Genomic DNA, 27,331 nt, shown 5'->3' on the forward strand with positions numbered 1-27,331 from the left:
CTCTCTCTCCCTCACTCCGCCCCCCTCCTTTCTCTCTCTCCCTCACTCCACCGCCGTCCTTTCTCTCTCTCCCTCACTCCGCCCCCCTCCTTTCTCTCTCTCCCTCACTCCGCCCCCCTCCTTTCTCTCTCTCCCTCACTCCGCCCCCTCCTTTCTCTCTCTCCCTCACTCCGCACCCTCCTTTCTCTCTCCCTCACTCCACCCCCCTCCTTTCTCTCTCTCCCTGCGCCCTCCTCCATTCTCTCTCCCTCCCTTCACGCTCCTCCTTTCTCTCTCCCTCCCCCGCCCTCCTCCTTTCTCTCTCCCTCCCTCCTTCTTTCGCGCCCTCCGCCCTCCTCCTTTCTCTCTCCCTTCCCCCGCCCTCCTCCTTTCTCAGTCCCTCCCTCCTCCTTTCTTTCCCTGCCTCCGCCCTCCTCCTTTCTCTCTCCCTCCCTCCGCCACCCTCCTTTCTCTCTCCCTCACTCCGCCCCTCTCCTTTCTCTCTCCTTCACTCCGCACCCTCCTTTCTCTCTCCCTCACTCCGCCCCCCTCCTTTCTCTCTCCCTCACTCCGCCCTCCTCCATTCTCTCTCCCTCCCTTCACGCTCCTCCTTTCTCTCTCCCTCCCTCCACCCTCCTGCTTTCTCTCTCCCTCCCCCGCCCTCCTCCTTTCTCTCTCCCTCCCTCCTTCTTTCGCGCCCTCCGCCCTCCTCCTTTCTCTCTCCCTTCCCCCGCCCTCCTCCTTTCTCAGTCCCTCCCTCCTCCTTTCTTTCCCTGCCTCCGCCCTCCTCCTTTCTCTCTCCCTCCCTCCGCCGCCCTCCTTTCTTTCTCCCTCTCTCTGCCCTCCTCCTTTCTCTTTCCCTCCTCCGTTCTCTCTGTCTCCCTCCGCCCTCCTCCTTTCTCTCCCTCCGCCCTCCTCCTTTCTCTCTCCCTCCCTCCGCCCTCCTCCATTCTCTCTCCCTCCCTCTGCCCTACACCATTCTCTCTCCCTCCTCTGCCCTCCTCCTTTCTCTTTCCTCCGCCCTCCTCCTTTCTCTCTCCCTCTCTCCGCCCTCCTCCTTTCTCTCCGCCCTCCGCCATTCTCCCTCCCTCCTCCATTCTCTCTCCCTCCTCCTCCATTCTTTCTCCCTCCGCCCCCTCCATTCTCTCTCCCTCCCTCTGATCTCCGCCTTTCTCTCTCCCTCCCTCCGCCCTCCTCCTTTCTCTCTCGCTCCCCCTTTCTCTCTCCCTACCTCCGCCCTCCTCCTTTCTCTCTCCCTCCCCCCGCCCTCCTCCTTTCTCTCTCCCTCCCCCGCCCTCCTCCTTTCTCTCTCCCTGCCTCCGCCCTCCTCCTTTCTCTCTCCCTGCCTCCGCCCTCCTCCTTTCTCTCTCCCTGCCTCCGCCCTCCTCCTTTCTCTCTCCCTGCCTCCGCCCTCCTCCTTTCTCTTTCCCTCCCTCCGCCCTCCTCCTTTCTCTTTCCTCCCTCCGCCCTCCTCCTTTCTCTCTCCCTCCCCCCGCCCTACTCCTTTCTCTCTCTCCCTCCCTCCGCCCCTCCTTTCTCTCTCTCTTCCTCCCTCCGCCCCCCTCCTTTCTCTCCCTCTCCCTCCCTCCGCCCCCCTCCTTTCTCTCTCTCTCCCTCCCTCCGCCCCCCTCCTTTCTCTTTCCCTCCGCCCTCCTCCTTTCTCTCTCCCTCTCTCCGCCCTCCTCCTTTCTCTCCGCCCTCCGCCATTCTCCCTCCCTCCTCCATTCTCTCTCCCTCCCTCCTCCATTCTTTCTCCCTCCGCCCCCTCCATTCTCTCTCCCTCCGCCCCCTCCATTCTCTCTCCCTCCCTCTGATCTCCGCCTTTCTCTCTCCCTCCCTCCGCCCTCCTCCTTTCTCTCTCCCTACCTCCGCCCTCCTCCTTTCTCTCTCCCTCCCCCCGCCCTCCTCCTTTCTCTCTCCCTCCCCCCGCCCTCCTCCTTTCTCTCTCCTGCCTCCGCCCTCCTCCTTTCTCTCTCCCTGCCTCCGCCCTCCTCCTTTCTCTCTCCCTGCCTCCGCCCTCCTCCTTTCTCTCTCCCTGCCTCCGCCCTCCTCCTTTCTCTCTCCCTCCCTCCGCCCTCCTCCTTTCTCTTTCCCTCCCTCCGCCCTCCTCCTTTCTCTCTCCCTCCCCCCGCCCTACTCCTTTCTCTCTCTCCCTCCCTCCGCCCCTCCTTTCTCTCTCTCTCCCTCCCTCCGCCCCCCTCCTTTCTCTCTCCCTCCCTCCCTCCGCCCCCCTCCTTTCTCTCTCTCTCCCTCCCTCCGCCCCCCTCCTTTCTCTCTCTCTCCCTCCCTCCGCCCCCTCCTTTCTCTCTCTCTCCCTCCCTCCGCCCCCTCCTTTCTCTCTCTCTCCCTCCCTCCGCCCCCCTCCTTTCTCTCTCTCTCCCTCCGCCCCCTCCTTTCTCTCTCTCCCTCCCTCCGCCCCCCTCCTTTCTCTCTCTCCCTCCCTCCGCCCCCCTCCTTTCTCTCTCTCCCTCCCTCCGCCCCCCTCCTTTCTCTCTCTCCCTCCCTCCGCCCCCCTCCTTTCTCTCTCTCCCTCCCTCCGCCCCCCTTTCTCTCTCTCCCTCCTCCGCCCCCTCCTTTCTCTCTCTCTCCCTCCACCCCCCTCCTTTCTCTCTCTCCCTCCACCCCCCTCCTTTCTCTCTCTCCCTCACTCCGACACCCTCCTTTCTCTCTCTCCCTCACTCCGCCCCCCTCCTTTCTCTCTCTCCCTCACTCCGCCCCCCTCCTTTCTCTGTCTCCCTCACTCCGCCCCCTCCTTTCTCTCCCTCACTCCGCCCCCCTCCTTTCTCTCGCTCCCTCACTCCGCCCCCCTCCTTTCTCTCGCTCCCTCACTCCGCCCCCCTCCTTTCTCTCTCCCTCACTCCGCCCCCCTCCTTTCCCTCTCCCTCACTCCGCCCCCCTCCTTTCCCTCTCCCTCACTCCGCCCCCCTCCTTTCCCTCTCCCTCACTCCGCCCCCCTCCTTTCTCTCTCCCTCACTCCGCCCCCTCCTTTCTCTCTCCCTCACTCCGCCCCCCTCCTTTCTCTCTCTCCCTCACTCCGCCCCCCTCCTTTCTCTCTCTCCCTCACTCCGCCCCCTCCTTTCTCTCTCTCCCTCCTCCGCCCCCTTCCTTTCTCTCTCTCCCTCCCTCTGCCCCCTTCCTTTCTCTCTCTCCCTCCCTCTGCCCCCTTCCTTTCTCTCTCTCCCTCCGCCCTCCTCCTTTCTCTCACCCTCCCTCCACCCTCCTTTCTCTCGCCCTCCCTCCACCCTCCCTCCACCCTCCTTTCTCTCGCCCTCCCTCTGCCCCCTTCCTTTCTCTCTCTCCCTCCGCCCTCCTCCTTTCTCTCACCCTCCCTCCACCCTCCTTTCTCTCGCCCTCCCTCCACCCTCCCTCCACCCTCCTTTCTCTCGCCCTCCCTCCACCCTCCTTTCTCTCGCCCTCCCTCCACCCTCCTCCTTTCTCTCGGTCCCACCCTCCCTCTCTCTGCCCCCCTCTGCTGAACTTAAGAGGTGAGGTGGAAGTCAGGGTAGTGTCCTCGGCCAGCCATCTTCAGCTGCTTCATCAGTGACCTTCCCCAATCATAAGGTCAGAAGTGGGGATGTTCGCTGATGATTGCACAATGTTCAGCACCATTCGTGACTCCTCAGATACTGAAGCAGTCCGTGTAGAAATGCAGCAAGACCTGACAATATCCAGGCTTGGGCTGATAAGTGGCAAGTAACATTCGCACCACACAATGACCATCTCCAACAAGAGAGAATCTAACCATCTCCCTTTGACATTCAATGGCATTACCATCGCTGAACCTTCCACAATCAACATCCTTGGGGCTACCATTGACCAGAAACTGAACTCGAGTCGCCACATAAATACCGTGGCAACAAGAGCAGGTCAGAGGCTAGGAATCCTGTGGTGAGTAAGTCACCTCCTGACTCCCCAAAGCCTGTCCACCATCTGCAAGGCACAAGTCAGGAGTGTGATGGAATACTCTCCACTTGCCTGGATGGGTGCAGTTCCAACAACGCTCAAGAAGCTCAACACCGTCCAGGATAAAGCAGCCCGCTTGATTGGCACACCATCTACAAACATTCACTCCCTCCACCACCCAAGCACAGTGGCAGCAGTGTGCACCATCTGCAAGATGCACTGCAGCAACACACCAAAGCTCCTTTGACAGCACCTTCCAAACCCACGAACTCTACTAACTGGAAGGACAAGGGCAGCAAAAGAATGGAAACACCATCATCTGCAAGTTCCCCTCCAAGTCATACACCATCCTGATGCTCCTTCACTGTTGCTGGGTCAAAATCCTGGAACTACTTCCTAACAGCACTGTGGGTATACCTACCCCAAATGGACTGTCGCGGTTCAAGAAGGCAGCTCACCACCTTCTCAAGGGCAATTGGGGATGGGCAATAAATGCTGGCCTGGCCAGCAACGCCCACATCCCATGAATGAATTAAAAAAAACCCTCTCTCTGCCCTCCACCCTCCCTTTCCCCCCACCCCCGACAGTTGCAGGGAGCAGGAATGTTTAGCAGATGATTGATCAGCTTTTCTTCAATCTCAAAGTCAGTTTCACAGCTGACAGATCCTGAACTCAGGAACAGCAGTTTCTGAACGTTGGACAGATTCATGGTTTTCCAGCAGGCATTAGAAACTGCTGTTGCTGATGTCAAGATCTGTCAGCTGTGAAACGTAGTGCCTTTCTTTTTGAAAGCCTGTCTGCAAGAAGATGACAAAGGGAAACTTCTGATCTCCAGTTACGGACCCTTGACGAGCATGAGGAACAGCCCCGGGGACAGTTTACACCAGAGGGCCGGATGGCAACCTTTGGCAGGCTGGATCCTGGACCCCGGGCCGTAGCTTGGACAATCCTGGTTTACAGTGTGGGGCAGTAGACAGTGAAAGTGGAGCTGAACAATGAATGGAATTCAGCCATACACCTGAGCAAACTGATAAGTAGAAATTCCAGATCACTTCACTTCAGGACATATTAAGTTTATACAGTTCATGTTCACTGCAGGATATTCACATTCAGTAACCAGTTTGTGCAGGGTTTTCGGAAATTATTTCAGACACACACTGCTGTGTAAATGGAAGTAAGTTTCAAATTCCTACTGACAGACCAATGTTTTTGCTGCAGACCAGCGACTTTCCAGCTACTGATCCTGCACCATTAATTTTAAGCCATGTCAAATGAGCTGTGTCAGTTCTCAGGTGGTCTCTGCCAAGATATCCCATGAAGGATGAAGGCAAAAACAAACATTGGGAATTGGTCATACATATGAACATATGAATTCGGAGCAGAAGTCGGCCATTCGGCCCCTCTAGCCCGCTCCACCATTATACAAGATCATGGCTGATCTGTTTTTGTCTCGAATTCCAAACTCCCATCTATCCCCGATAATCTTTGATTCCCTTGTCCAACAAGAATATATCTACCCCTGCCTTAAAAATATTCAATGTCCCCGTCTCCACCACCTTCTGAGGCAGAGAGTTCCAAAGTTGCTCAACCTTCAGACAAAATAAATTCTCATCTCTGTCCGAAAACGGTGCCCCCGAGTTCTAGACTCACCGACAAGAGGAAAGATCCTTTCCATATCCACCTTGTCAGGACCATTCTTGTATACTTCAATCAAGTCTCCCCTCATTCTCCTAAATTCCAGTGAAAACAAGCACTAACTATCCAACCTTTCCTCATAAGTCAACCCACTCATTCCAGCTATCAGTCTTGTAAATCTCCTCTTAACCGCCTCCAATGCATTTACATCCATCCTTAAATGAGACCAAAACGGCACAGTATTCAAGGTGTGGTCTCACCAATGCCCTGTATAACTGAAACATAGCATCCTTATGTTTATTTTCAATTCTTCTCACAATAAAGGACAGCATTCCATTAGCCGCCTTTATTACTTTTTGTGATTCATGCACTGGAACACCTCGATTCCTCTGCACCTCTTGACTTCTGCAGTCGTTGTCCGTTTTAAGTAATAATCTGCTTTTTTATTCTTCCTGCCAGTGAACAACTTCACATTTTCCCACATTATACTTGTTACAACCAGGTGAGAAAGGTGTCTCAGGGTCTTTTACTGTCTCCACCTGGTCTTATTTTAACAGGGTTTGATTTTTAAACACACTGTGTTTTGAGCTCCCCCCTCGTTCACCACTTTCCAATTATATGGCAAATAAATGAGCACACCAGGTTTTCTTCAGTTTAAAAAAGTGAAATTTATTAAACTTACTTAAACTCTAATTCGGTTGACGCCTATGAATACACTATGCACCGACACTAGCACGCATATGCCAGACGCACATGCAAATAGAGACAGAAGAGCAGAAGAAAAATAAAAGAGAGAGGTTTGAGGCAGTGTCTGAAGCGGTTTCTTGTTACTGTTTCTGTGTTGCCAGCTCACTGTAGAGTTTTTGATTGTCAACAGCTCTTACTTTTCGTTGGGGCCTAGTATTCTTCTTAAACTTTGTTCGCGTGGGTGACTTTTCTCTCTTTGTGTTTACATCTCTTCAATGGTTTCCGAAGCTGCTGAGAACAAGATGAGTGCAGACGGGAGAGAGGTCTTTTCCAGTCCAGGAGCAAACAGCTTTCTGAGTTTCTTTCTCTCAGCAAGTTCAAAATCAAACAGCCAGCTGTCACGTGACTAAACTGGCCTGATCAGGTCTTCTGTGTATTGGAGAAGCAGGGACTGGGTCCTTTGTCCCAGCACGGTCTGCCAGTATACAAATGTCTTTCCATTCAGGGGTTTGGCCATTCCTTGTAATAGACCCTCTTTTCTTCCCAGCCAGGATTTTAAGTTTTAATGGTCATGTGATGAAATAATGTGTGCCTCAGTCTAGGCAGGTGGGGGCCTGAGTGACTTACTCCATCTGCCAAATTTTGTCCACTCACTCAACCTATCTACCACCGTTCTGAAACCTCCTTATGTCCTCGTCACAACATACTTTCCTACCTATCTTTGTGTCATATGTAAATTTAGCTACCATACCATCACTCCCCTCATCTAAGTCATTGATATATATTGTAAAGAGTTGAGGCCCCCCAGCACAGACCGCTGCGGGACTCGACGCGTCACATCCTGCCAATCAAAAAAAGACCGATTTATGCAGACACTCTGTTTTCTGTCAGCCAGCCAATCTTCTATTTATGCCAATATGTTACCCCCTAAACAAAGAGTTCCTACTTTGTGCAATAACCTTTTACATGGCACCTTGTCAAATGCCTTCTGGAAATCCAAGTACAGTATGTCAACGGGCTTCCCCTTTATCCACAGCAAATGTTATTCCTTAAAAGAACTCCAACAAATTGGTTAAACGTAATTTCCCTTTCACAAAACCATGCTGACTATTCCCGATTACCTAGGGTTTCTCTCTGTGCCCAGCTATAGCCTCCTTAATGATCGAATCTAACACCTTCCCCACGACAGGTCTGTGTATACACACACCTTTTTGGCCATTTACAGAAGACGGACACACTGAAGTTGTAAAGGAGTATGCAGTTTCACCCACTTGCTTTCCTGGTTGAAGTTCATTCCCACCGAGGTGGAAGACTGCAACAAAAAAAGAGAACTTAAAAACAGATTTTTGATTGCCCGGCGTTAAAAAAAAAGTCAGAATTGTCAGTGGTTAAGATCAGAAAGGAAGAAGCCAATGATGAATGTCCAAAACCCCAGTGTCGGAAATCTGCTATCTGGGAAAAACCTCTCATCCCAGAGTTACTTGTGAACTCGCTGGTGCCTCAGCAGGGCGGATGACTGAGTGAAACTTTTCCCACACACTGTGCAGGTGAATGGCCTCTCCCCAGTGTGAACACGCTGGTGTATCAACAGGTTGGATGTAGTAGTGAATCCCTTCCCACACACTGTGCAAGTGAATGGCCTCTCCCCAGTGTGAATGCGCTGGTGTTTCAGCAGGGAAGATGAAGTAGTGAATCCCTTCCCACACACTGCGCAGGTGAATGGCCTCTCCCCAGTGTGAACGCGCTGGTGTTTCAGCAGGGAGGATGAAGTAGTGAACCCCTTCCCACACACTGCGCAGGTGAATGGCCTCTCCCTCGTGTGAACGCGCTGGTATTTCAGCAGGGAGGATGAAGTAGTGAATCCCTTCCCACACTCTGAGGAGGTGGATGGCCTCTCCCCAGTGTGAAGTCGTTGGTGTGCCAGCACATTGGATGAAGTAGTGAATCCCTTCCCACACTCAGAGCAGGTGAACGGCCTCGCCCCAGTGTGAATTCGCTGGTGTGCCAGCATATTGGATGAAGTAGTGAATCCCTTCCCACACTCAGGGCAGTTGAACGGCCTCTCCCTGGTGTGAACACGCTGGTGTCTCTGCAGGTCGGATGAAGTAGTGAATCCCTTCCCACACTTTGAGCAGTTGAACGGCCTCGCCCCAGTGTGAACTCGCTGGTGTTTCAGCAGGTCAGATGACCGAGTGAATCTCTTCCCACACTCTGAGCAGGTGAATGGCCTCTCCCCAGTGTGAAATCGCTGGTGTGTCAGCAGGGTGGATAACTGATTGAATCCCTTCCCACACTGTGAGCAGGTGAATGGCCTCTCCCCAGTGTGAATTCGCTGGTGCGCCAGCAGGTCAGTTGAAGTAGTGCATCCTTTCCCACACTCTGAGCAGGTGAACGGCCTCTCCCCAGTGTGAACTCGCTGGTGTCTCAGCAGGTTGTATGAAGTACTGAATCCTTTCCCACACTCTGAGCAGGTGAATGGCCTCTCCCCAGTGTGAACTCGCTGGTGTTTCAGCAGGATTGATGAAGTAATGAATCCTTTCCCACACTCTGAGCAGATGAATGGCCTGTCCCCAGTGTGAACTTGCTGGTGTCTCAGCAGGATGGATGAAGTAGTGAATCCCTTCCCACACTGTGAGCAGGTGAACGGCCTCTCGCCAGTATGAATGCGCTGGTGTACAGTGAGGTTGCCTAATTGCCTGAACCCAGTCCCACAGTGAGAGCACCTGAATGGTCTCTCGTCAGCACGAACACGTCGATAGGACATCAGTTCAGCAGAACTTTTACAGCAATTCCCACAGAATGGACATTTAAAAGGACTCTCCACAGTGTGAACTCGCTGAGGTCTCAGCAGGTGGGATGACTGAGTGAATCGTTCCCACACACACAGCAGGTGAACGGCCTCTCCCCAGTGTGAGCGCGTGGATGAGTTTCCAGCTCAACTGCATAATTCAATCCCTTTCCACAGTCCCCATATTTACATGGTTTCTTCCCAGTGTGACTGCACTTGTGTTTCGACAGGCCAGATGATCGGCTGAAACCTCGTCCACACACAGAACACGTGAAGTTTCTTCCCCACTGTGATCGCTGCTTTTTCCTTTCACGTTCAAAATCCGGTGATATTCGGGTTACGATAAGTTGGGCGACTCCTTCAGATCCTGATCTGACGTTTGCTTTGCATTTCACAGCTGCAATTCCTCCCCTTCTAAAACCCTGTGAAATTGATTTAAAACAGAAAAAAGACTGTGTGAGAGAACCCACAAAAACAAAAGGCAGATTGTGAAATGGAGCTGAATGAATCTGGTAATTTATGGGGCCAGCACGAGGAAAAAGTGACCATGAAAGTTGCTGGATTGATGTACAACCCTAACTGGTTCACTAATGTCCTTCAGGGAAGGGAACCTGACACCCAGTCTGGACCTACACAAGACTCTGCCCTCTATGGGAGGAAAGAGAGAGGAGGCGCTGGAAGGGCAGGGAGAGGAGAGATATTTTATTTATCAACAACTCAACCAGAACTTTGACAGAGCCTCCCAAACCATCAACTTCCATCATCTAGAAGTACCAGCGTAGCAGGTGTATGTGAACACCATCACCTCCAAGTTCCCCTCCAAGTCACACACCATCCTGACTTGTCTGACATCCAGTACTGGATGAACAGACATTCCCTCCAATTAAATATTGGGAAGTCTGAAGCCATTGCCTTCAGTTCCTGTTACAAACTCCACGCCCTAGCCGCCAATTCTATCCCTCTCCCTGGATACTGTGAGGCTAAACCAGACCAATCATAACCTTGGTGTTATATTTGACCTTGAGATGAGCTTCCGACTGCATATCAGCACCATCACTCAGACTGCCTATTTCCACCTCAGTAACATCACCAGACTTCACCACTGCCTCAGCTCATCTGCCTCTGAAACTTACATCCATGTATCTGTTACCTCTCAACTTGACTATTCTTACACACTCCTGGCCGGTCTCCCACATTCTACCCTCTGTAAAGTTGAGATCATCCAAAACTCTGCTGCCTGTGTCCTTACTTGAACCCAGTCCTGTTCACCATCACCACTGTGCTCACTGGCCTACACAGGCTCCCAGTTAAGCAGCACCTCAATTATAAAATCCTCATCCTTGTTTTCAAATCCCTCCATTCCCTCGCCCCTCACTATCTCTATAATCTCCTCCAGTCCTACAACCCTCCGAGAGATCAGGGTTCATCTAATTCTGGCATCTTGAACATCCCTGATTTTCATTGCTCCATCACTGGTGGCCGTGCCTTCAGCTGCCAAGACCATAATCTTTGGAAATCCCTCCCTAAACCTCTCCACCTCTCCTTCCATGATTCAGACACTTCTTAAAAACCCACCTCTCTGATCAAGCTTTTGGTCGTCGGCCCTATTATCTCCTTATGTGTCTCAGTGTCAAATGTTGCTTTATAACATTCCTGTAAAACACCTTGGAACATTTTATTACATTAAAGATGCTATATAAATACAAGTTGATGTTAACTTGGACATATATCACCGTTCTTTCATCATCACTGGGTGAAAATCCTGTAACTCCTTCCCTAACACCATTGTGGGAGCACCTACACCACACAGACTGCAGAGGTTCAAGAAGAAGGTCCAGCATCACCTTCTCAATGGGCAACTGGGGATTGGTAATATATGCTGGTCTGGCTGGTGATGCCCATATACCATGAATGAAGTAAAAACATCTGTATAAGTAAATGGATTAAAAGCCTCGACAGAAAATAAAAAAAACTTGTTACTAAAGCAACACTCTTTTACACTGAGGGGTTGGGATCCGTTTAGCAAACTCATCTCCCCTGGAATCTACCTCCCTTGACAGTCTCACATTGGTAATCGCTGGACCCGACAGAGCTCAAAAGTGTTTGGGATTAAACCCAGCAGCTCTTCATCCATCTCCACTGCAGCTCAAACTGATGCAACAAAAAAGACCGACACAGGAGTTCAGGGACCCACTTCCACATCCAACACCCACCCAGATATAAAGCAGCTCTTAATTGGTCCATCTGTGTTTCTCAACTCAATTCTGTGAGCAACATCTGTAATAAAACAAAAGCAAAATACTGTGGATGCTGCAAATCTGAAATGAAAGGAGAAAATGCTGTAAATACTCAGCAGGTCAGGCAGCATCTGTGCAGAGAAACAGAGTTAACGTTTCAGGCACATCGAGCCACCGGAGCCTGCACCCTGGAACTCAGAGTGGGAGAGGGAGGAAGAATGAGGAGAGGCAATTTTGTCCAACACTCACAGAAACCTACAATCCACCGACAATTCCGGGATAGGGAGACAGAGTTGAGAAACATTCAGCAACACGACTCCAGTAAAAGATCCCAGGAGGAAAAGGGGGAGCAGTGTGTGTACCTGCCCTGATATCCCCCTCCCCAGGCCTGTCAGTCAAACCCCCCACTCCTCTCAGTCCACAGCTCAGCCTAGCAGCTTCCTGCACCTTGAGCCAGCCCTGCCCAGGTGTGGCCCAGTCCAAGGGGAGTCTTTGTGGAACCAGGGAGTGGGGGAGGGGGGGGACCTCCTGCCCTGTGCTGTGTCCCAAATGGTTCCTCCCTCCCCCCCCCCAGGCCCCTTTATAACTGAGCTCAGTTTCCTTTAAAGTTTTGTCCTTTGATGTTACACTTTATTAATCTTTAATTCCTCCAAAAGAGCTGGATATCTGGCGGCCGTTAACCCCGGGCCTGACACCGGGAGAAGCCCCGCAGCTACTGCCCTGCTTGGTACAAACGCGGGACCGGGAGCTTCTTATTGGAGGTGTTAAGGGCTATACCGAAGCCAGGAATTTTCCCTCAGCAGACAGGAGCCTTCCGCTGACCAAAAAGGCGGTGGCGAACCTGCTTCTGCCTGGCCTGGGGACCCGACCCACATTCTGAGGGTCAGGCAGGAAGTCCCGCCGAATGGAGCAGCTGGCCAATCAGTGGGCCAGCAGCTCTTAGTCCCAGCAGCGCCACGGGGAGCAGTGGCCATTGCTGGGATCGCACAGCAGCTTCAGGTTGAGGAAGTCGGGGAGCCCGGAGAAGGAAGGGAGGTTTGTGGGGCCTCGCCGCGGATGATCAGTCGGGCCTCAGCGAGGCAAGGCTGGTCAATTAGGGGGACGGGGGGTGGTGTGTTGGGGTTCCGGCCCACGTGTTTCTGAAGTATTCCTGGCCACCCACCGGCTGCACCGGTCCCACCGCAGCTTACCGCAAACCCGAGTCACAAATTTCGCTCCAACACCATGAATCACGGTGCGATTGCACACTCCATGCTTGACCTCTGACCCGACAGCTCGCAATTGCCGGGTGATTGACGGCAACTCCGGGCCAATATCAAGAGTGGGGGGGAGGGGGGCGGGACAGGACGACGTAGACGGCACCACACACTCCCAGGCGCAAGCCCCGCCCCTCATTCGCTCTGATTGGTTGGAAGTCCTCCAGTCCCATCCCTGCTCCAACTACTGCTCCTGGAGCTACCGTCAACAGCCAGGCGGGCGGTGTGAGGTGAGCATGCGCGGCCAGCTGAGGCTGAAAGTGAGAGGGCCCGGTTCCAGCACGTGAGAGGGAGGCGGGTTCACAGAGCCACAGAATTGTTACAGTGCAGAAGGAAGCCAATCGGCCCATTGTGTCCACACCGGCTCTCCAAAAGAGCAATTCCCTCAGTTCTATTCCCCTGCCTTCCACCTACCCCATCCCACCTTATCCCTCCACATTTTTCCTTCCCATAACAGTCTAATTCCCTTTTGAATGCTTCAATTGAACCTGCCTCCAACACGTTCTCAGGCAGTGCATTCCAGACTTTAACCACTCGCTGTGTGAATTAGGTTTTCCTCATGTCGGTTCTGCTTCTCTTCCCCATTATTGTAAATCTGTGCCCTCTCGTTCTTGATCCTTTCATGAGTGGGAACAGTTTCTCTCAATCTACTCTGTCCAGACCCCTCATGATGTTGAATACCTCTATCAAATCATCTCTCTCTGCCTTCTCGTCAACAAAAACAGTCCTATCTTCATAGCTGAAGTTCTTCTTACCTGGAACCATTCCTGTGAATCTTTTCTGTACTCTCTCCAATGCCCTCAAGTCTTTCCTAACTGCAGTGTCCAGAACTGGATGCAATACTCCAGCTGAGGCTGAACTAGTGTCTTAGTTCAACATAACTTCCTTGCTCTTGCCCTCTGTGCCCCTATGAATGAAGCCCAGGATACAGTTTGCTTTATTAACCGCTCTCTCCACCTGTCTTGGCACCTTCAATGATCGATGCACATATACACCCAGGTCCCTCTGCTCCTGCACCCTCTTTAGAATTGTCCCCTTTATTCTACATTGTCTCTCTATGTTATTTCTACCAAAATGAATCACCTCACATTTCTCTGCATTGAAATTCATCTGCCACCTGTCTGCCCATTCCACCAACTTGTCTATGTCCTGTTCGAGTTCGACACTATCCTCCTCACAGTTCACAATGCTTCCAAGTTTCATATCATCTGCAAAATTTGAAATTGTGCCCTGTACACCAAGGTCTAGGTCATTAATATCCATCAGGAAAAACAAGGGTCCCAACATTGATCCCTGGGGAACTCCACTACAAATCTTCCTTCAGCCCAATAAACGTCCATTAACCACTGCTCTGTTCCCTGTCACTCAGCCAATTCCATATCCATGTTCCTACTGCCACTTTTACTCCATGAGCTATAACCTTGCTCACAAGTCTGTTGTGTGGCACTGTCTCAAAACCTTTTGAAAGTCCATGTACACCACATCAACAGCATTGCTCTCATCAACCCTCTCTGTTACCTCCTCAAAATACTCCAGGAAGTTATTTAAACATGATTTTCCCTTAAGAAATCCATGCCGATTTTCCTTAATTAACCCGCATTTGTCCATGTGACTATTAATTTTGTCCTAAATTATTTTTTTCTGGATGATTCCCCACACCACCAAAGTTAAACGGACTGGCCGGTAGTTGCTGGGCTGATCTTGACATCTTTTTTTGAACAAGGGTGTAATATTTGCAATTCTCCAGTCCTCTGGCACCGCCCCCGAGTCTAAGGAAGACTGGAAAATTATAGCCCGCGCCTCTGCGATTTTCACCCTCACTTCCCTCAGTCTCCATCCCATCCAGTCTTGATGCTTTATCCACTTTAATTACAGACAGCCTAGCTAATATGCCCTCATCAATTTTTAACCCTTTGAGTGTCTGAATGATCTCCTCTTTCATGCTTGCATGGATTGCATTTTCATCCTTGGTAAAGGCAGATGCAAAGCATTCATTTAATACCTCAGCGATACCCTCTGCCTCCATGTGTAAATCCTCTTTCTGGTCCCCACTTGGCCCCACTCCTCCTTTTCGCACCCTTTACTATTTATATGTCTACCAAAAACTTTGGGATTCCCTTTAATGCTAGCTGCCAGTCTCTTTTCATGCTCTGCTTTTGCTTCTCTTACTTGCTTGCTTTTTCACTTCCCCTCTGGACCTTCTATATTCAGCCTGGTTCTCAATAGTATTTTCGACCTGGCATAAGCACACTTTTTCTTCCTTATCTTAATCTCTACCTCTTTTGTCATCCAGGGAGAACAAAGAACAGTACAACAGGCCATTCAGCCCTCCAAGCCTGCGCCAATCTTGATGCTTGTCTAAACTAAAACCTTCTGCACTTCCGGGGTCCGTATCCCTCTATTCCCATCCTATTCATGTATTTGTCAAGATGCCTCTTAAAGGTCATTATCATACCTGCTTCCACCACCTCCCCCAGCACTCACCACCCTCCGTGTAAAGAATTTGCCTCGCACATCCCCTCTGAACTTTGCCCCTCGCACCTTAAACCTAGTAACTGATTCTTCCACCCTGGGAAAAAGCTTCTGACTCTCCACTCTGTCCATGCCACTCATAACTTTGTAAACCTCTATCATGTCGCCCCTCCACCTCCATCGTTCCAGTGAAAACAATCCGAGTTTATCCAACCTCTCCTCATAGCTAATGCCCTCCAGACCAGGCAACATCCTGGTAAACCTCTTCTGTACCCTCTCCAAAGCCTTCACGTCCTTCTGGTAGTGTGGCGACCAGAATTGCACGCAATATTCTAAGTGTGGCCGAACTAAGGTTCTGTGCAGCTGCAGCATGACTTGCCAATTTTTATACTCTATGCACCGACCGATGAAGGCAAGCATGCCGTATGCTTTCTTGACTACCTTATCCACCCGTGTTGCCACTTTCAGTGACCTGTGGATCTGTACGTCCAGATCTCTCTGCCTGTCAATACTCCTAAGGGTTCTGCCAGTTACTGTATACTTCCCACCTGTATTAGATCTTCCAAAATGCATTACCTCACATTGGTCCGGATTAAACTCCATCTGCCATTTCTCCGCCCAAGTCTCCAACCGATCTATATCCTGCTGTATCCTCTGACAATCCTCATCACTATCCACAACTCCATCAACCTTTGTTGGTGCTCTGGATTTGTTTGCCTTACCTTTCCCCTTCAAGGGAACATACCTTGACTGTGCCTGAACTATCTCTTCTTTGAAGGTAGCCCATTGTTCAGCTATTGGTTTTCCTGCCAACTTTCGAATCCAATTTTTCGCCCCAGCTCCATTCTTACCCCATCGAAGTTGGCAATTCCCCAGTTAATTATTCTTACCCTGGATTGTTCTTTGTCCTTTTCCATAGTCAGCCTAAACCTTATGATACAATGATCACTCTCCCCTAAATGCTCTTCTGCTGATAGTTGATCCACTTGGTCCACCTCATTCCCAAGAACCAGGTCTAGCAGTGCCTCTTTTCTCATTGGACTAGCAACATACTGCTATGGAAAATTTTCCTGAAGACTCTCCAGGAACTCTTGCCACTCACTGCCCTTTAAACTACTATTATTCCAGGCTCCATTTGGATAATTAAAGTCCCCCATTATAACTACCCTATAATTCTTGCACCTCTCTGTAAATTCCTTGCACATTTGTTCCTCCACGTCCTTCCCACCAGCTGGTGGCCTTTAGACAACACTGAGCAATGTAACTGCACCTTTTTTTTTTTAACCACAGCTCTCGCCAAATTGATTCTGTCCTCGACCTCTCTGGGACATCCTTTTTGTCCAGCACTGCAACGCTCTCCTGAATCAGTACCACCACCCCTCCCCCTTTTTTCCCTTCCCGATCTTTCCTAAACACCTTGTATCCAGGAATATTTAACACCCAATCCTGCCCTTCTTTGAGCCAGGTCTCTGTTATAGCCACAACATCATAATTCCATATGGCAATCTGCAACTGTACCTCACCAGCTCACCAGTCTTATTAACCACACTCCATACATTCACAGACATGCACATTAACCCTGAATCAAACTTTATTACTTTCTCCCTTTCTCTGACCCCACCTAATAACTTACTATTCCCGACTCTCATGCTATCGATCTCCCCCTGCACCTTGGTATTCCTCTCTGTCCAAAGATCACTGAAGGCAGCAGCACAGGTAGATAAGGTGGTTATGAAGGCATATGGGATACTTGCCTTTATTAGCCAAGGCATAGAATGTAAGAGCAGGGAGGTTATGATGGAGCTGTATCAAACACTAGTTAGGCCACAGCTGGAGTACTGTGTACCGTCCTGGGCACCACACCATAGGAAGGATGTGATTGCAGAGGAGAGGGTGCAGAGGAGATTCACCAGGATGTTGCCTGGGCTGGAGAATTTCAGCTATGAAGACAGACTGAAAAGGCTAGGGCTGTTTTCCGTAGAGCAGAGAAGGCTGAGGGGGGACATGATTGAGGGGCATCGATAGGTTAGATAGGAAGAAACTGTTTCCCTTAGCAGAGGGGTCAATAGATCGAAGGTAAGGGGTAGGAGGTTTAGAGGGGATTGGAGGAAAAAAATGTTTCACTCAGTAGAGTGGTTGGAATCTGGAACGCACTGCCTGAAGGTGTGGTAGAGGTAGGAACCCACACAACATTTAAGAAGTATTTAGATGAGCACTTGAAATGCCATAGCATACAGGGCTACGGGCCAAGTGTTGGAAAATGGGATTAGAATATTTAGGTGCTTGATGGCTGGCACAGACACAATGGGCCGAAGAGCCTGTTTCTGTGCTGTATACCTCTATGACTATGATATTGCCTCCTGGTTCCCACGCCCATGACATGTTACCAGTTTTGCATCCCTCCAATCTGAGCTCACTTTCAGGTTCCCATATCCCTGCCAATCTCATTTAAATCCTCCCAACAGCAATCTCCCTGCGAGGATATTAGTCCCAGTCCTGCTAAGATGCAACCCAAACATCTTGAACACGTCCCAATGCCTCAGAAATCTGATGCCCTCCCTCCAGCACTAGTTCTCCAGCCACGTGTTCAATCGCTCATTTCTCCTATTCCTCAGCTCACTCACACGTGGGACTGGCAGCAATCCTGAGATTACTGCTTTTGAGTTCTTGGTTTTTAATCTCCTTCCGAGCTCCCCAACATCCGCTTTCAGGACCTCATTCACCCTTCCTACCTATGCTACTGGTGCCAAAGTGGACCACGACCTCTGGCTGTTCACCTTCCCCCAGAAGAACATCCTGTAGCCCTTCTGTGACATCCTTGACCACGGCACCAGGGAGGCAACATACTATCCTGGTGTCGCGTCTACAGCTGCAGAAACACCTCTCTGTTCTCCTAACTAATGAATCCCCTATCACTACTCCTCTCCCACTCTTCCTCCTCCCCTCCTGTGCAACGGAGCCACCTGTGATGGCTCTGATTGCACTCCTCTGAGGAACCATCACCTTCACCAGTATCCAAAACAGAAACCGATTAGTGAGCGAGATCATCTCAGGGGACTGCCTGCCTGGTTCTCTGAGACTGCCTGACCCATCCCCTATCTGCCCTCAGGCCCCTAACCTGTGGTGTGACCACCTCCCTAAAGGTGCCATCCATGTAGTTCTTTGCTTTGCGGATGCACAACAGTGACTCCAGCTGCCGCTCGAGTTCTGAAACCTGGAGCTCAAGCTTGTGCAGCCGGTGACACTTCCTGCAGATGTGCTTGTCTGGGACACATGGTGCGTCCATGAGCTCCCACATGCCACAGGCTGTACATCCCACTTGGCCGAGCTGCCCTGCCATATCTTAACTTTACAGACTAGTTATTATAAGTAGAATAGCTTACCAGCTACTCACCAACCAGCTCCTTCAACTGCACTGAAGAATGAACCAATACTGGAGGGTGAAAAATGTAGAAAAAAGGAGCACCTCCTCCCTTCTCTGCCTCGTCACTCACCAAACCCGTATCTCCACACTCTACTTGCAATCTGTACTGTGTTTGCAAGCTACACCCAGACCTCTGAATTTAAACTTTTTGAAGTTGAAACTGCAGCAACCAGCTTAGACTTGTTAGCTACTTAACTAATGAGGTACTCTGCAGTACAGCTTGTTCATCCCTGTCTCAGACCAGAAGAAACTTACTTTACTTTCGTAACCCTACTTTATCAAGAGGGCAAATCCCAATTAAATGCTAACTGAAGACCAGAATTTTAGAAAGAAATTGACACTTAAAATTCCCACTCACCAAACTCATATCACCACACTCTGCTTGCAACCTGCACCTCTTATCAATCTTTTAATCATTCTTTGCTGTTATTTATATTTTGTCCAATCTTCTGACCTGCCACCCATCTTTGCTCAATTATATGCTTTTTCTTTAATTTTGATACTATTAACTTTATTTAGCCATGGATAGTGATTCATGATAGTTCACACTGAGAATCCCAGCGTGGAGAGCTGGGATATCCTCTCTCAAAACACAAAGTTAGAGTAATTTACGGCACAGAAGGAGGCCACTCGGCCCATTGAGTCCATGTCAGCTGTCCAGGGAGCAACACAGTCAGTCCGACTCCCCCACTTGAGCCCGTAGCCCTGCGAGTTTATTTCCTTCAAGTGGCCGCCCAATTTGCTTTCAAAATCATTGATTGTTTCCACTTTCACCACATACATTGGCAGCAAGTTCCAGGTCAGAACCACTTAATAGAATCATCGAAAGTTTAAGGAACAGAAGGAAGCCACTTGGCCCATCGTCTCTGTGCCAGCTGAAAAACAATCCACGCATTCTAATCCCACCTTCCAGCATTTGGTCCGTAGCCGTGCAGCTTACGACACTTAAGGTGCATATCCAGACTCTCTTTGAATGAGTTGAGGGTTTCTGCCTCAACTACCCTTTCAGGTAGTGAGTTCCAGATGCCCACCACCATCTGGGTGAAAAAGATTTTCCTCATCCCCGCGCTAATTTTTCTACCAATCACTTTAAATCTATGCCCCCAACTCACTGACCTCTCTGCAAAGATTAATATATCCTTCAGCTCCACTCTATCCAGATCCCTCAATATTTTGTACATTTCAATCAGATCTCCCCTCAGCCTTCTCTGTTCCAAGGAGAACAAGCCCAGCCCATCCAATCTTTCCTCAAAGCTGCATTTTTCTAGTCCTGGCAACATCCTTGTAAATCTCCTCTGTACCCTCTCCAGTGCAATTACATCCTTTCTGTAATGAGGTGACCAGAACTGCACACAGTACTCAAGCTGTGGCCTAACCAATGAGTTATACAGTTCCAGCATAACCACCCTGCTCTTATATTCTATACCTCAGCTAATAAAGGAAAGCATTCCATATGCCTTCTTAACCACCTTATCGACCTGTCCTGCTAACTTCAGGGGTCTGTGGACATTCACTCCAAGGTCCCTCACTTCCTCTGCACTTCTCAGTATTTTCCCATTAATTGTCTATTCCTTTGCCTTGTTTGATCTCCCCAAATACATCACCTCACACTTCTCCAGATTGAATTCCATTTGGCACTTTTCTGCCCATCTGATTAGACCATCAATATCTGCCTGCAGCCGACTGCAAGAAGTTCTTTCTCAAAACCTTCAATCTGTGTGCCCGAGTCCTTATACCTTTAGTTAATGGGAACAGTTTTTCTTTGTCTAATTTACCCAAGATTGTCATAATCTTGTACATTTCTATTAAATTTCCCCTCAATCTCCTTTGCTTCAAGGAGAACAACCCCAACTTCTCCAACCTACCCTTGTAACTAAAATCCCCCATCACTGGAACCATTCTGGTAAATCTCCTCTGCAGCCTCCTCCGGACCCTCACATTCTTTCTGAAGTGTGGTGACCAGAACTGGACACAATCCTCTAGTTGGGGTCTAACCAAAACGTTATCAAGGTTCAGCATCCCTCCTGTCATCGGCCTTCCTGTTTTCACCCGATCCTGTGCCCCGCCCTCCGAGACCTTCAATACCTGAACATGACACTGGACCTGCCCTCCTATCGAATTGAACTGACCCGTCACTGTGACCATTCCCTCCACCAGCCAGTAGCCTGCCTTCAACCCACAGGACCCCAATGTGGACAGTAGTGACCCGAACATAGGCCCCTCATTCACCTCCCCTTCACTGACTGTAACCCCCACCACCATACCCAGGATGTTAAGCCCTTCCCTCCACCCTCCCTCCTCCACCCCTCCATGAACCCGAACCCCACCCTCTGTCCTCCCTTTCATCCCTCCTCCACACACTCCAACCCCATCCTCTGTCCTCCCAGACTGGTCACGAAAGTAAAAGCTGATAGGGGCGGCACAGTGGTTTGCACCGCAGCCTCACAGCTCCAGCGACCCGGGTTCAATTCTGGGTACTGCCTGTGTGGAGTTTGCAAGTTCTCCCTGTGTCTGCGTGGGTTTCCTCCGGGTGCTCCGGTTTCCTCCCACATGCCAAAGACTTGCAGGTTGATAGGTAAATTGGCCATTATAAATTGCCCCGAGTATAGGTAGGTGGTAGGGAAATATAGGGACAGGTGAGGATGTGGTTGGAATATGGAATTTGTGTAGGATTAGTATAAATGGGTGGTTGACGGTCGGCACAGACTCAGTGAGCCGAAGGGCCTGTTTCAGTGCTGTATCTCCAAACTAAACTAAAAAGGATCTAACTCAAGTGGCAAGTTGGACCCAAAATTGGCTCAGGGTCAGGAAGCAAAGGGTAATGGTTGATGAGTGTTTGTGTGACTGGAAGGCTGTTTCCAGTGGGGCTCTGCAGGGATCATAACTCGGTCCCTGGCTTTTTGTGTATGTATCAATGATTTGGACTTGAATGTAGGGGGTTTGATTAAGAAGTTCGCAGATAATACAAAAATTGACCGTATGGTTGATAATGAAGAAGAAAGCTGTAGACTGCAGGAAGATATCAATGGACTGGTCAGGTGGGCAGAACAGTGGCAAATGGAATTCAATCCGGAGAAGTGTGAGGTAATGTATTTGGGGACAGCAAACAAGGCAAGGGAATACACAATAAATGGGAGGATACTGGGAAGTACAGAGGAACAGGGAGACCTTAGTGAGCATGCTCATAGATCCCTGAAGGTAGCAGGGCAGGTGGAGAAGACATACGGGATACTTGTCTTTATTAGCCAAGGCAGAGAATATAAGAGCAGGGAGGTTATGCTGGAAATGTATAAAACACTGGTGAGGACACAGCTGGATACTGCGTGCAGTTCTGGTCACCACACTATAGGAAAGATGTGGTTGTATTAGAGAGGGTACAGAGGAGATTTACGAGGATCTTGCCTGGACTGGAAAATTTGGATAGGTGAGGGTTGTTTTCTTTGGAACAGAGGAGGCTGAGGGGAGACCAAATCGAAGTATATAAGATTATGAGGAGTCTACATAGAGTGGATAGGAAGGACCTATTCCCCTTGGTTGAGCAGTCTATCACCAGGGGGCATAGATTTAGCATAAGTATCATGAGGTTTAGAGGGGATTCGAGGGGAAATGTTTTCACCCAGAGGGCAGTGGGATCTGGAACTCACTGCCTGGGAGGGTGGCAAAGGCAGAAACCCTCATAACTATGAAAAAGTACTTTGATATGCACTTGAAGTGCCCGAACCTACAAGGCTATGGACCAAGAGCTGGAAAGTGGAATTAGACTGGATGGGTCCTTGTTGGTCGGCACAGACACGATGGGCTGAATGGCCTCCTTCCGTGCTGAAAATTCTATGATTCTAAGTTGAGGAGCAGCCCCTTCAGGTACCTCTCACACTGAATATAGACATAGCCAATGATCTCCTCTGGGCTGCAAACATCACATGCAGCCTGAGAGTGGGTGAAGCTTCTTAAAACCCTGTTGTCCAGGATGCTCCATCTCCTGGGCACTAGGACCTAGTTGGCAACAGAGACTGTGAAGTCCCATCCACACTCTGTGCCCTCACCAAGATGGCCAAGCATGTGCTTTGACCACACCCCCCCACCCCCGTCCAAGATGGCGGCCAGTGACCCCTCTCCCCTGGGTCTGTCACCAAGAGGTAAACACAGGGCCTCAGGCCGACCCCAGGTCTCTATCAAGCCTCCCAGCCCACCCATGGCTCTAATTCCTCCCCTGTACCCACAATCGCCTCCCAAGTCACCTGGTCCATCTCAGTCTGTCTCCATCACCCACACTGCACAGCGCAGAGCACAGTCCCATCCCGTGCCGATGCACTGGGTTCCTGTCGTCATTGATAGGGGACTTTCTGGCCCATGGAGAGTCCTGGGTAATTAATCCGCCGTTAAAGCTCCAAAAGCTGAATGGATGATTTTGTATCATCCCGTGGAGATTGGGCCCAGAGAGGCAACAAACAAAATTATTAAATAAATTATACAGAAACCCAAGCCTTCAACTATGGTGTGAAGTACAATGGGATTTCTGTTCATTACCCACATTCAGACTCAGGAATTCAAGGATTGTTTTCATAATTTGCAGATGACACTAAATTGGGTGGTGGAACTAATAATGTGGAGTGAAATCCAGGAAGACATAAACAGGCTGGCAGACTGGACAGATAAATGGGAAATGAAATTCAACATAGTGAAATGTGAACTGGTTCATTTTGGGAGGAGGAATAAGGAGGCCACTTATTGGTTAGAATGTAAGAAATTAAATGGAGCAGAGGAGCAAAGAGATCTGGGAACAGAGTCACATAAATCACTAAAAGGAGCAACACAAGTCGATAAGAGAGCAAAGAAAGAGCTGATGTTCTTTTCTAGAGGAATACAATGTAACAGCAGGGAGGGAATGTTAAATTTATAGGGAACCTCACTTAGAAGGACTGTGAGCAGTTCGGGTCTCCAGATTAAAAAAGGATATTGAAGACTGAAGAAAGTGCAGAATAGATTTACAAAGATGTCACCAGAGAGGATGATACTATCCAGCAAGATTGAGCAGGCTGGGGCTCCTTTCTCTGGAAAAGAGAAGACTAGGAGGAGATCTGATAGAGGTCTTTAAAATTATCAGTGAGTCAGAACAAGGGGGCAGCAATATAAGACAGACATTAACAGGTCAAATAGAGAACTTAGGAGGAATTTCTCTCCTCAGAGAGTGGTGAGAATGTGTAACTCACTGCCATGTGGAGTGGTTGAAGCAGATAACAATGATGTGTTTAAGGGGAGGCTCAATACGTTTATGAGGGAGAAGGGAATAGAGGGACATGGGGGCAGAGTGAGGACGAGGCAATTCGATTGGGAGGAGGCTCATGTGGATTATAAACATCAGCACTGACTACTGGGGCCGAACAGCCTGATTCTGGGCTGTGATTCTGTGCATGTACAGCAGGGGTGGATTAATGTTTAAGCCTGCAGGCCCAGGGGTGGATTAATGATCGGGTTTACAAGGCCCAGGGGTGGATAAATGATCGGGTTTACAGGGCCCAGGGGTGGATTAATGTTTAAGCCTGCAGGCCCAGGGGTGGATTAATGCTCAGGTTTACAAGGCCCAGGGGTGGATTAATGATCGGGTTTACAGGGCCCAGGGGTGGATTAATGTTTAAGCCTGCAGGCCCAGGGGTGGATTAATGCTCAGGTTTACAAGGCCCAGGGGTGGATTAATGATCGGGTTTACAGGGCCCAGGGGTGGATTAATGTTTAAGCCTGCAGGCCCAGGGGTGGATTAATGCTCAGGTTTACAAGGCCCAGGGGTGGATTAATGATCGGGTTTACAGGGCCCAGGGGTGGATTAATGATCGGGTTTACAGGACGCAGCATTGGCTTAATGAAAGATCTGGCTCTAAGTTTTATACTCTGACCCTTAGTATTCAGTTCCCCAACCAGTGGAAATAGTTTCTGTCCGTTCTACCTGTTCCAAATAATATCCTGAAAATATTTTTGAAAACAGATTCTAGATTCCAGGAAATATAACCATCATGAAGTGATGCATTTTGACACAAGGCAGAGGGGGGAGGCAATATATACTCAATGGTATATTCATAAATAAAGAGTGTGCAGGGACAGAGGGACCTGGGGGTTCATGTGCATAGATCTTTGAAGATGGTAGGGCATATTGAAAGAGTAGGTAGCGAAGCATAAGGAATGTTGGGATATAAATTGAGATATTGAGCACAAAATCGGAGAAGTTATGCTGAACCTTTATAAAGCTCTGGTTAGGTCACAACAGGAGTATTGCATCCAGTTCTGGTCACCACACTTTCGGAAGAATGTGAAGGTCCTTGAGAGGGTGCAGAGGACATTTACCAGAATAGTTCCAGGGGTGAGGGAATTTAGTTACAAGATTAGGCTGGAAAAGCTGGGTTTGTTCTCCTTGGGTCACAGCAGAATCAGGGCAGATTTAATAGAGATGTACAAGATTACGACAGGTTTAGATAAGGTAAACAAAGAAAAGCTGTTCCCATTAGCTGATGGTACAAGGGCTAGGGGACAATGATTAAGGTTTTGGCCAAGAGATACAGGAGGGATGTGAGGAAGCAGTTTTTTACTCAGCGGCTGGAAATGACATGGAACTCGCTGCCTTTGGGGGTGGTGGAAGTGGAGACGATCAATGATTTCCAAAGGAAATTAGACGACGCTTGAAGGAAATAAACCTGCAGGACTACAGGGATAGAGTGGGGGAATGGGACTGACTGGATTGTTCTACAGAGAGCTGGCATACAATCAAATAGCTGAATGCCTTCCTTCTGTGCCATAATGACTCAATGAATCATTTGTGTAATCTCTCTTTGTAATTTAACCCTTGGAGTCCAGGTATCATTCAGGTAAATCTACACTGCACTCCCTCCAAGGCCAATATATCCTTCCTAAGGTGTGGTTCCCAGAACTGAACACAATACTCCAGGTGTGGGTCTAACCAGGGCTTTCTGTATCTCAGTGCTTTTCCAGTCACACTGATACCTGAAATCTTTTCCCACAGACAGAACAGACAAATCTTTTTCCTTCCACTTTCAAAGGCCGATGATATTCAGGTCCTGATGAGTTGAGGTGACTCTTCAGATCCTGATGTGATGTTTGGTTTGAGTTTCCCCGTTTGCAAATCCTGTGCTTCAATGTCCCTGTAAAAGGGGTTTACAAAAACCACCGTTAGTCCAGGATAGAAATTCACAACATTCGCTCCTCCTGCTTCCTGACCCAGGATGGCCGCGCACAGCGTCCTGCTGCACATTGTACCCTAGAAAGCTGGCGGCCGTGAATCCGGGCCTCTGACCAGGAGAAGCCCCACAGTTGCTGCCCCGCTCAGTGCAAACGCGGGATCGGGAACTTCTTCCTGGGGGCGTTGAGGCCTCCACCGGGTGTTTCTGAAGCCTCCCCGCCCACTGCACCAGCTCCATCGCTCCCTCCTCCTCGCACTCCTTACTGGCTAAAGATGTGACTCACAAGTCTCTTTCCACCACCATCACTCGCACCCGCCTGCCCCAAACACTCCAAACTGAATGAAGGAGCAGCAGAAACAGAACTGGGAGACAGGAAGCATTGGTTACTAAGATTGTTTTGGCACTGCGCCAGCGCACTGGTCTCCTGTGGTGGGAATAGGGAACATTCTCCACCATGGAGTATGTTGGGTACAAACTCCGCCATTGTAGCCCCAAATAAATGTAATTGTGTTTTTTGCTGTAGTGGGGTGAAGACTGGGGCTGGACCAATCAATAAAATTAGGAACAAAATTATACAGAAACCCAAGTGCATGGAGTCTCCATTACCCACCAGAAAGAAGGGAATGGGAACTGGGAACCAATCCAGATTCCCCAAAACAGCAGCAACAACAGCAGAATCCAACCCCTCCAGTCACATGTGAACTCAGTGGTGTGTCAGTATGTGGGGTGAATGAGTGAATCTCTTCACACACACAGAACATTTAAACAGTCTCTCTCCAGTAAGAATGTGCTGATTATGGATCAAATCCTTTGAACTTTGAAAGCTGGGATGTTAACAGGTGGGAAAACTGAGTAAATCTCTTCGTACACGTGATCTATCTGAACGGTCTCTCTCCAGTGTGACTGTGATGGTCTATCAGTAAATGGGATGACTGAGTGAATACATTTCCACATTCAGCTGGTGAACACCCTCTCCCCGACGTGACTGCACCCAGGAGTTTCCAGCTCAGACTGGAACTGAATCCCTGCCCACAGACAACAACAACAACAATGTGCATTTAGGTAGCACCTTTAACATACTCATGCTCCGAAACCCGGAGCTCAAGCTGCTGCAATTGACAACACCTCCTGCATAAATGGTTATCCAGGACGCGGGAAGTGTCCCTGGTGCTCCCACATGGCACAGGACGTGGCTCAAGCAGGATGTAAGAGAACCCATCAGAGTGAGGCCTCAAGGGAAGCTGTGAGAGCAGGGGCAGCTGGAGAGACAGAGACAGAGAGACTCAGAGAGAGAGACAGAGACACAGAGAAGCTGGAGAGAGAGACAGAGAGAGAGAGACAGAGAGAGAGAGACAGAGAGAGAGAGAGACAGAGAGAGAGACAGAGACAGAGAGAGAGCGAGAGACAGAGAGAGAGCGAGAGACAGAGAGACAGACAGACAGACAGACAGACAAGAGAGACAGAGAGACAGAGAGACAGAGAGACAGAGAGACAGAGAGACAGAGAGACAGAGAGACAGAGAGACAGATGAGACAGAGAGACAGAGAGACAGAGAGAGAGAGATCAGAGAGAGAGAGAGAGAGAGACAGAGAGAGAGAGACAGAGAGAGAGAGACAGAGAGAGAGAGACAGAGAGAGAGAGACAGAGAGAGAGAGACAGAGAGAGAGAGACAGAGAGAGAGAGACAGAGAGAGAGAGACAGAGAGAGAGAGACAGAGAGAGAGAGACAGAGAGAGAGAGAGAGACAGAGAGAGAGAGAGAGAA

General features: G+C 49.6%; 2 protein-coding genes and 1 long non-coding RNA gene across 3 annotated transcripts in view; 1 reads left to right on the plus strand and 2 right to left on the minus strand.

Annotated features, from left to right (window-relative positions):
• LOC137349258 (zinc finger protein 16-like) overlaps positions 1-27,331 on the plus strand; it is an 824,782-nt gene that overhangs the window by 303,035 nt on the left and 494,416 nt on the right. The gene's annotated exons all lie outside the window — the stretch shown is intronic.
• LOC137349251 (zinc finger protein 271-like) lies at positions 6,161-9,051 on the minus strand. The gene has a single exon (XM_068014754.1). The coding sequence runs from the start codon at positions 8,966-8,968 to the stop codon at positions 7,682-7,684; it is 1,287 nt and encodes a 428-aa protein (XP_067870855.1). The 5' UTR covers positions 8,969-9,051; the 3' UTR covers positions 6,161-7,681.
• The window catches only part of LOC137349309 (uncharacterized), a 6,080-nt gene continuing 4,215 nt past the window's right edge, over positions 25,467-27,331 (minus strand). The window contains exon 3 of the long non-coding RNA XR_010969318.1: positions 25,467-25,529. This is a non-coding gene — a long non-coding RNA (uncharacterized lncRNA). The remainder of the gene's footprint in view (positions 25,530-27,331) is intronic.

The sequence above is a fragment of the Heterodontus francisci genome, chromosome 34 (genome assembly GCF_036365525.1).
Source record: "Heterodontus francisci isolate sHetFra1 chromosome 34, sHetFra1.hap1, whole genome shotgun sequence".
NCBI classification, from domain to species: domain Eukaryota; kingdom Metazoa; phylum Chordata; class Chondrichthyes; order Heterodontiformes; family Heterodontidae; genus Heterodontus; species Heterodontus francisci.

Excerpts from the sequence above, each read along its gene's own strand:
- LOC137349251 (XM_068014754.1), bottom strand. The coding sequence starts at position 8,968 with ATGTCCTATCGACGTGTTCGTGCTGACGAGAGACCATTCAGGTGCTCT.